The sequence below is a fragment of the Eutrigla gurnardus genome, assembly GCF_963514095.1.
Source record: "Eutrigla gurnardus genome assembly, chromosome: 22".
NCBI lineage: Eukaryota > Metazoa > Chordata > Actinopteri > Perciformes > Triglidae > Eutrigla > Eutrigla gurnardus.
In genome coordinates, this window is record NC_139933.1 from 18,327,752 (window position 1) to 18,338,185 (window position 10,434).

Genomic DNA, 10,434 nt, shown 5'->3' on the forward strand with positions numbered 1-10,434 from the left:
ACATGCTTGTTGATAAATCTGGGGAAGATTTTCACCATTTGTTCAAAGGTGCATTTAAGTGACGCTCCATTATAGGACTCAAGGGATCACTCTAGGAGCACATGAACTGTAATCCTAATCCCCAATTACATGCTGAGAAGCATAACAAGGTATTTAAAGTATGATGGATTCAATACACATGCAAAACATACAGCACAGTCAGTTTTGCACAAACGTTCCTTGATAAAAGTCAAATCAAATGTTTCACAGCATCAGGGATTTTCCTTGTTTCACAGCTCTTAGTTTGTATTTCATCAATTCAATTCAATTCAATTGTATTTATAGTTTCCTGTCACAACAGAAGTTGTCTCAGGACACTTTGAGCAGGACTAGAACGTGCTCATGATTCATCCTGCACAGCTGTTTGTTTTCACTCTTGCAGATTTGTGCAAACATCTGAATTTCAAGTGTCTGTCAAGAGCAGATGATGTGAACATGTGTGTTACAAAAGAAGAACTCCATCAGCTGAGATGACCTTCACAGTAGCAGCAGCCTTCAACAACTGGGAACAATTATTTCATTTAGCAAACGGCTCATCAAGACGCTGAAGAGAAAATATGACAGCCTTGAATTTGCTTGTCCTCGTGTTTTCCTCCAAGAAAAGCAAAAGACGTTCAGATGTAGTGAACGTTGAGGAACGCCAAGAAAATCACAAACTTGACTTGAAACATTTTGTTCTGAGTTGTGAGGAAACACCTGAAACAATAACGTCTAAACTATTAGTGATCACCCTTTGAAAGGTTGATCACGCCTGATGAAATGTAATGTCAGGTGGGAATCGTATTCTTTTATCATTCTCTCTTCTCTTAAAGCTGTGATTGACACCTGCACACACATGGATAGTGTGATGCTTTCAATGTCACAGCACTGCTTAAAAGAGGTAGAGTCATACATGGAATAGACAATGTTGCTGTACAGCAACCACTAGCTCCATCCACTGGTCAGAAATAGTCATGAAGATGCCAATGTAATCCATTCACTGGAGCTGTACTATGATGGTCTGATACCTCAAAGGAAAAACACATGGAACAGTTCAGTTCTAGCCAGGTGGACGTGGCTTCAAGGTCAGTTCACAAAGATCCAAAAAGAAATGGTCTGTGATAAGGAAGTCATGCCTTACAACTGTTTATGAATTTGAAAGTATTTCCTTTATGGGCCTATCGTCGATACATAACTCTGACTAGAGGAGAGCATCAAACAAGAGGAAAAGCAGGGTAAATATTTACAGCATGGCACGCAGACATTCATTTTTTAGCAGGATATCTCATCTTGGTGGCAATAACGGGAGATGTCTAGACAGTTTCACGTTGTCGCTCCACGTGAGTCACCGCTCTGATCCGGCTATTTATCCTCACTGAACCAAGGAGGTGCTTCACTGAAAGCACAATTTAGACAGTCCGTCTGCTTTTTGCTGCGGTGTCTGTACGCAGAGCCATAAAGGGTATGAAGGTAATTGGTGACTGTAGGACATATTTGCATGGCTCTAGTTTAAGATAATATAGAGATTAAGGGTAAAGTGATTCTAAATTCTGGAAATCCATTAAAAATAATACCAGGGTATTTCTGGAGCAGTAATGAGGGGGAACAAACAATAACTGTAGCATTCAGACCAAAATATATGGATCTTATTATTACATATTATGTTACATGTAAGACAAAAATCATTCAGAAAAAAAGGGATATTTGTTTTAGTTTCTCCCACTCCCAGGTTCCTTCTGTAAAGAACAGAATTCTGTTATTATGATGAAGGTCATTTCAAGTTTCCCAAAGCACCTTCACGTTGTGGAAGCTGCGTTTTGTTATTTCATTTAGGCGACAATGAGGAATTGAAAAGCCGTGAATATGTTGTCCTGTCTGGTGTAAACGGTGCCATGAGAAGTAAGAAAAGAGGCCGTGTTTGGAATGAAAATACATTTCTACTATAAGGAAGCGGACTGGACCAAATTGACTGTTGCCACGGTGTTATATTGCAGGTTCATTATGGAACACTGGATTACAAACCATTTAAAGTGTGAAGCCTTTCAACACTAATGCAAGAAAACACTAAGATATCTTTACCAGCAAATCTAATCTAGAAATGTAATTTATTCTATGTATTGCATTAATATAAAAGCGCCACTAGAGGGCAGTAGTAGCGCAATTAGTATGTCCACAAATGCCTTTTGAATCAGAACCTGCTGTTGAACAGGTACATAGACATACCAGGGATTTGACCCATTTATTTTGCTTTGTTGTACACAGAAATAGAAATAGAGCTTTAAAAAAAGGACTATAAGGCTGCATTAATATTTAGCGAACATTTACATGCAAGTAGGTGATAAATCTAAAAATAAATGTGTATATCTGGTGATGTCCTGCTGGCTCCTCCACACTGATCCAGGGTTGTTGGCTGTTTTCCAGCTTTTCAGTGAACCTCCTGATCTCTTTTGTCAATGTGTGTCTGACCTGGTTTTACAGGATTTAGTCCCCATTCCTGCACAGCTTTAGCAGATCTTAGTTGGGAGGAGATGAACCAAACAGCTAAAAGAGTCCCACAGCTGCCGAGGGGAATGAAGGCTTCCTTTGAATGTGGTGTTGAAATGGTCCGGTGTGTTATTATCCCTGCTGATCCCTTCATGTGTTGGTAGCTGAGGGGTTGCTCTGTGAAATCCAATCAACGGGGAGTGTGGGTGTTTCTGCCCCACGTTAGTCATCTGCTCCTCCAGGTGTTGTAACGCGTCGCCAACACAGACCCTGAGACGGGATGTAACACCTTCTCAGCACACTCGTCACACGCTGACGCTCCGCTTCAGTTTAGGCTACAAAACACTCAACAATGTACTCACCTCCACAGCAGGTCACAGCTTCCCTCCCAGTCCTCGCCACATCATTCATTCAGCCAGTCGTAGTCTTGACCTCTAGGCCTGATCAAATTGTGCATTCTAGTTTACTTTCCTTATTTTCTGTGCTACAGGATCACCGGCTCCCCACTATCCTCACCACCACCAGCTGGACCTGCACCAGCTGCAGTCATCTGCCACATCCCCTTCCTGACTCCCCGGTCACTCCTCTCTGGGAAAGTTAAGGAGCCGCTGTGGTCTTTTGTGGGAACTCATCTTGCCATCTTCATAGGTCTGTGGAGGCAACATTCACCATGGCAGACATGGACCCCCACAGTCTCAGATGTCTAGCAGCTCAGCATCTTCACCGCCCAGCGCTACAGAGCCGATCTGTTCTGCCAAAGCTGAAGCAATTCCCCACTGGTGAGCTGCAGCACCCCCAAGTTCCTGTTCTGCTTTCAACTGGTCCCCCCAACAGATGGGTCATCAGCTGCCAGCTACCCCCCCTGGCCTCAGGTCTCTGAGTGGGGTCCCATCACAGACTTGATCCTCGCCTGAGCCTACGGTTTCCATCTTTCCCAGAGACCGTGCCCCCTGAGCTCTAGGCTTATTGCTTACTTATTATTTACTTGCTTTGAGTTTATTCTGACTTCCTCTAAGCTCATGTTATAGTATAGTAAATCAAACAAGTTGTCAAAAAGTCATAGTATAGTATGTCACAAAAAGTAATTTAATAGGCATAGTATCCAGCAGTCATTCCCATAGAGTGGGCCGGGACCCACCATGACTCTTTTCAACATGACTATCAGCTTTAATGGCCAAGAAAATGTGAACACAGACAAGGAAACGCTCAATAGACATAAAACAACAATAACAAGATGAATAATAATGAACATAAACATTTGACTACTATGTGCAGATATATAAGTATATATACAAGCAACTTTATTGTAAACAGTGTGACAATAGTGCAGAGTGCAAAGAGTTCTGGAAGAAATTTGAATGGAACAGGTTGTATTGCATACACTCTGGGTATTAAGTGTTCATCATGGCGAGTGTTCCCGTGTCGTACAGTGTTCTGTAGCACCCACCAGATGCTGATGTTTCCTGAAGATGTTCAGGTCCTGGATGGTGGGAGCGATGCAGACCTGACTGTCGTTGTGGTGTGTTCCTGTCCTGTTTGGTTGCCGCCCAGTTATGGAATTGCAGAGAACAGACTCAGTGTAAAACTGGATCAGCAGCTAAGAGATACTACACTATGGTTTTTCCCAAAAAGACATAGTACAGTGTGTCGAAACTCACATTTCGTTGGTGTGCGTGACAGCGTGAGATTGATGGTGAGAGCGTGAGTGTCACGCCAGGAGCGTGAGAGTTGGCAACCCTGCATGAGGCAATGCACTTTTGGGAAATACTCTTATATTGGATTTGATAGAGTTTAACTTCTTTTACTTTTGGTTTTTATTCATTCTTAATGCACCTAAGTGAATTTGAGGCAACTCTGCAAGAAAATATGACGTTGTTCAGGGCCATTTTGGGAGTATTTAGTCTCACTGAACATTTTTATATACACTATATTGCCAATAGTATTCAGTCACCCATCCAAATAATTGAAACCAGGTGTTCCAATCACTTCATGGCCACAGGTGTATAAAAGCAGCACCTAGGGATGCAGACTGTTTCTACAAACGTGTGTGAAAGAATGGGTCGCTCAAGAGACAAGTGTGAACCACATGGATGGTTCAGACCTTGTGACACATGTCACATGTCAGTTAAATGTGTGAATGACATCGACAACACTGTCCTATGCAGAATGCCATGTCAACCAGAGAAATTGGATTTTCTATACATATTAACAGACTGATAGATTGGTAACAGATTTGTCTTGTTCTTACTCGTATCATCATTGCACATCTGTTCCGTGAGTGTTTGTTTTGGGAACTACTTCCAAACAAAGAGCGTATCCCGCTGTAAGCTGTGATGTATCCTACTAACTTACTGCTCTCTTGATTAGTCACTGATGCACAATTTAAGCTACATGTGCTTCCCTTCTTCCCAGACACTGATTGAATTGGATCATATAAAACACAAGAGAATATGCCAACTTTAATTCCTGCACGCCATTGAAAACAAGGTACGGTTGTTTAAAGCACCTTCATGTATTATATAGTGAGCTCTAAAGCCTGTTAAATTCAATGTCAGGCTGCAGGGCTCTAATTAGCTAACACGACTCATCTCGCCTGCAGTGTGGAATCTTTTAAACAAGGTTTAATCTTTCAGTTCAGGGTTGTTTATGTAGAAGAATACACTCAAAGTGGGAGTTTGTTCAAACTCTGGATGCGGCTGGAACTCTTGAAGCGGCTCCCTCAGTAAAACTGTGGGTCTACTTGAAGGGTCTACTTCTCACTCTGTCCATGTTTGAAGCAGAGCGTGAACAGTTTGCTGAAAAAGTTTCAAGAGGCAACAGAAACAGCTACGCCATGGTTAAAGATTATCAGCTTTCTCTTTTTATTGAAAAATATAGCTGTTATTTCAAAAGAAAGGAAAGTGAGGATGGTAAATATATTAATATACTGTAAAACCAGAATAAGGAGTAGGAAAAGAAAACAGTACATACTTGGCATAACACTACAGCCACCGGATAGAAAAGAAAAAGAAAACATTCAACAGCAGAGTCAGTCCTTACATATATCTTTTTTTTTGCCACTAACCAAACTACAGCTGTTGGGGCACAGAAGACATGGGGCAGAAAGTATTTGCAAATTCCTTTGACATGGTTAAGACAATTACAAGAAAGAATTTCACCGCAATTTAGTATAAACTTTCCCACGATTCCCCGTTTACCTCTTCCAAATTTACTTGCAAATACAATTTGGCTGCAAATGTGCTATTTAGTGTAAAAGCCACTAACATTCAGGTTCTCACGCTAGTGCAACACAGTCTCGCTGCTGATAACACAAATTGCTTTACTGTAATCACCCAAATGATATTTACATTACTTGATACAACGGCAAATAAGGAGTGTTTGTTGACCTTTTTGAAAGTGTCCATTTCTTGGCGATGAACAGAAGAACTGCAGATCCAAACAATCCACAAACCAAACACTTCACAAAGAAGTACATCATCGTTACATTTGGCCCATTCACATTTAAATATGAAAGAGTTCTGACTCAAATACTGCATATCTATATAGAAGTAAAAAACAAAAAGGAATCAAATTCAAATACCCTGCTAATACTATCTGATAATATGGTTAAGAACATACTTGGCAATTTTACTCCAGATCGCTATTTATTTGAGAGCTTCTAGCAACCTGTTCATGTAGACATTAGAATAACCCGAGGCAGAATGGCACAGCATCCCGACTCTACGGACACGCCCTGCATCAATGGCACAACAACTCAAAGCTCCCATTTGTCAAACATGGCGATTGGTTTTTTAACGCCAAAGAAGAAGGCCAGCCATTAATCTGGGATATACACCTGTGTGCCTTATTTAGAAGTGAAAGGTAACCTACAGAGTGAGCTTGCATAATAAAACGGACTAAATACAAGAGGAAGCCAAAGAAAACAGCCCACCTGTCTGTTCCTGACCCTGCTGTTTGTGGAGCAGTTCCAGCTGGTTAGGAGCCAATAATCCAGCACACATAATGAGTAGAAAGGGAAAGGCCAGATGATGGCTTGATTTAATCATCTGCTCCTACTGTGGGATTTGGGGGTGAATAGCATCACTGGTGGGGCCGCTTCAGGAAACATCTACCACTCTCACTGCCGAGCCGTACCCGACACCCTGTCTATTAAGTATCTGCACTCCATCAACACATTGTGCATGTTTCTACCCTGCTGCCCTCGGAGACCAGGCCGAACACATGTCTAGAGAGAGGACACGCGTCTCCTGGATGAGCCATAACCATTACTGGTCAAACAAATTCTCTACTGCAACAAATCCCTTTTGTATGTCTCTCTGCTGACCTGCTAATTGTACCAACCTTAGCAATGATGCGGAATGAGATGTGATGACACAGAAAAACACATAACGAGCCGCCATCATCACTTCTGTCCTGTTTAAAAGAAGAAAAAAAGAGGACAGAACACAAAAACACATACATAAAGCCTTCTTTTTTATGACAATTCATATTTTGTGTTAATTTAAAAAGTCTTGACTAGCAGCGGGCTGTTTTTGGAAAGCAGAAGCCATGTGATGCAGCCTAACTGTGACAGGAATAGCAGGGGTGGTGTGACTTAGACGACTTAGTCTACTAGAGTTCAATAATTCATTAAGTGCCTTGCAGCCAACTTCTAGAAGCTGTGTAGGATCATTAAGACATCTGTGTGAGGAATCCAAACTTACCAGAAACCACCAAACCTAAACGTGTAAGACCAAGCAGTGAACAATCGATCATCCCTTATGAAAAACTACCACAGCTCTCCGTGAATAAAAAAGAAGAAGAACCAAAGAGAGCCAACTGCAAAATGCTAAAACTACCAAACTCAGATACAATACTGTAGATCAACCTCTACATACTCTATGTACATCAAATAAAGTAAGAAAAATAGCAGAAATCACCCCTTGAAGTCTGACATGGACAAAAGACATTCTATTTAGTGTCTATGCCAAGACGTCGTCGTTGGCCGATGAAGCTTCACGATCACTCCCACACTCTGGAATTTCCAACGCTCCCCCCTTCACAATCTGTAGTGCACTTCCACATCTGGCTCGTGACCTCACATGTCCTTCACCTCACGCATCACATTGGAAATGTGATTAACAGCTGGGGGGGGTCACCCATGACTTCTTCAACGAGTGTTTCAGGCTTGCTGATTTACAATGAGGACAAAGGTTTCTTCTTTGAAAACCGAGAATAATAAGGAGTTCAGGAGTTTGATGCTTTGTGAGCCAGTCTGTTTGCACTCCGCTCATGTCCCCTCGCTACAGCACAGTGAATAAGGCTTAATTGGTTTTTATCTATGATGTTGAAAAAAGGTGTGCGGAGATTAGATTGATCTAAAGCAGCTTAAAGCAGACGTGGTCCTGCCTCTAAATCCCTCCTCCTGCCTCATCCAGCTCCTCTCAATTAGTGTCCTTCAAGACTGTCTGTGGCGACGACGTTAGTTTTAGTCTACACCCGGATCTCGTCTTCATCCTCATCCATGAAGGTGAAATCTCTATCTTCCTCGCCGCGTGGCGAACTGTACTTTGCGCTGTCCGTGTCGCCGTCTTGGAGGTGGTACTGAGGTTTCTCCTCGATGGCCGAGCCGGCGCTGGACACAGAGTAGCTATCCGTGTTGTGGTGGTTGTTCCTGGTGTGAAGCTCCGGGGTGTAGGGATCCACCACGGGGTTCTGCTGGTACATGGTGCGAGGTGGCCTCGCGGGAGCCTCCTCCTCCACGTCGTCATCGATGTGGGGGATGAAGGAGGGCGATGCGCGGCCCTCGCTGCCCTTGCCCTCTTCGTAGCCGAGGTCGTCCTCCTCCCAGCCTCTCTTTTCCATCACGCTCAAGATGTCCCCGAGCATTGAGGGCCCCAGGTCAATGTTGAAGGACATCATGGACTCTGCGTGCTTCATTCCGCCTCCCTTGGGCATGGACGGAGGCAAATCTGTAAGCTCGCCGAAATGACGCTCCTCGAACTCTGCATCCAACGTCGCCATCGCTGCGGCCCCGTTTGCCGGCTTGCTTTCGATCTCCGACAGCCTCTTCATGGGGCTTGAGGAGACGCTCTTCGGCATTCGGTTGCCTCTGTGAATGTCCTCGTCGTTCAGGTAAGGCAAGGATATGGCATTTTTCACAAAGGTGGACGAGCCACCAGAAGGCGCCGTCGTGCTGTACTCGTACTTGTCCCCCCGGTTTACCGACTGAGAGCGCTTGCTGCTTCTGAAGGTGCGGGACAGCAGCCCCGGTTTGGGACCAGGGGAGCTCTGCTTCGTTTCCGGCTCCCGGGGAGGTTCCCCCGATCGGGTGCTGAGAAACGAAGTGTCCCCAAAGGCATCCCCTCCCCTGCCAACGTGCATGGTGTGTCGGAAGTCCCCCAACGGAGCGCTGATCATCTCTGCGGTCAGGTCGGCCCGAGACCGCCGCTTCGACTGGTTGGAGTTGTGTACCAGCTGCTTGAGAATAGGCATGATGGCAGTCTGTCACTTATAATCCACAGAGAGGAAATAAACCTGGGGCGTTCAGGAGAGTCTGAATTATCCGGCCGCTGTATGAGATGGCGTCAAAGAAAGTACAATTCCAGGTGTTTAATGTGTGCAGCCATTCTGGTCCCTCAACTCTGGTTTCATCTTCCTGTAGGTCAGCCTGTGAAGAAGAAGAAAGAGCATTAAAGCCACATCATAGCAGGCAACGTGGAAACATGCAATTAAATACAAACGCAATTTTAATCTAACAGAACACTTGCTTCTCAAAAACGCGATGTCTATTCATGTCTCATCAACCACCACATAACTTGCTCCATCCTGTTCTGCATCAAGTAGGCAAACCTTTTCTTCTTTTGCCAGAGCTTCAAAATGAAGCCTCACTCGAGTGGTGCTAAAGTAACAAAAGCTTTTTATATGCAGTAGTGTGTAAGGGCGTTATGTAACCGTGAAAAAAGAGCCTTCTGGTGCAATGTTCATAGCACCCCTTTCTTATAAAAAATACAGTTATAATACTTGGTAAGTGAAGCTTACCAAGGCAACAGAAAAAAAGTTCCCATCCAAATGTATCGGGAAATTCTTCTTGTACACTTTTTTAGCTCTTTCTAAAAACTCTGGCTGTTGTCGCTTTCGGTTTTTCAAGCGACTGCAGAGTCCACCATCTCTGCTGCGCTTTAGTTCCCATTTAGGCCCCCCGACTGTTACATAATCAGCAAGTCACAGGATACTGTGAGCCAGAGTAGTTCAAGCTGGCAGTAATAAAATTATTGAGGGGGGGAGGGGAAAAAGGAGAATTTCTTCAGTGTGGATCACCTAACAGCACAGCTCTGAAAGTTCAGAACTGCTACAGTGTCTTCTAAACTCCCCATCATCAAGAGATAAAACGTTTCCACAGCTCTGTTTTTGGAGCTTTTTGTCTCCGGCCTTGAACGTTACGTTCTCCAATAGAATATTTTGTTCCATCTATCACTGCTTCGTTTCTGTTTTTCATCGAACATATGCTGACAACCATGGTTGATCTACGTTTATCAGCTGGAGTTATAGCCAAGTCATAGACTACAGTTTGTTATTATATAAAAGAGCAGGGTGCTCTTGAGTTAATGCAACTCTCCCTGATTCTGTACTTGCCCTCAATAAGCAGATAAAAGGGCTTATTTCCAGACCAAACAGTCCTCAGGTCACCAGCGACTCAAGCCTTGAAACATGATCTTAGAACAGCATCGAGTGCAGAAGAGCTTTAAACACCCACTTATGTGCTAGCTGCAGTCCACTCGCTCCATCTGTTACTGACATCACCATGGTTTCAATTGTTTTAGCCAGACAGCAGTCCCCATCATTCTCAGTGTTTTTCAAACCGGAGCCGAAGCCCACGCTCCGGGCCTGCATGCGTATATCACTGCAGCGAATGAATGGGGTGCTTCACTCGACAATATTCTAAAAGAGACG

General features: G+C 43.7%; 1 protein-coding gene across 1 annotated transcript in view; it reads right to left on the reverse strand.

The window, feature by feature from the left end:
* Positions 1-5,339: 5,339 nt before the first annotated feature.
* cdc42ep4b (CDC42 effector protein (Rho GTPase binding) 4b) overlaps positions 5,340-10,434 on the reverse strand; it is a 20,198-nt gene continuing 15,103 nt past the window's right edge. The window contains exon 2 of the mRNA XM_084002136.1: positions 5,340-9,151. Within this exon, the coding sequence (XP_083858262.1) occupies positions 7,975-8,976 (1,002 nt within the window). The 5' untranslated portion in view covers positions 8,977-9,151 and the 3' untranslated portion in view covers positions 5,340-7,974. The remainder of the gene's footprint in view (positions 9,152-10,434) is intronic.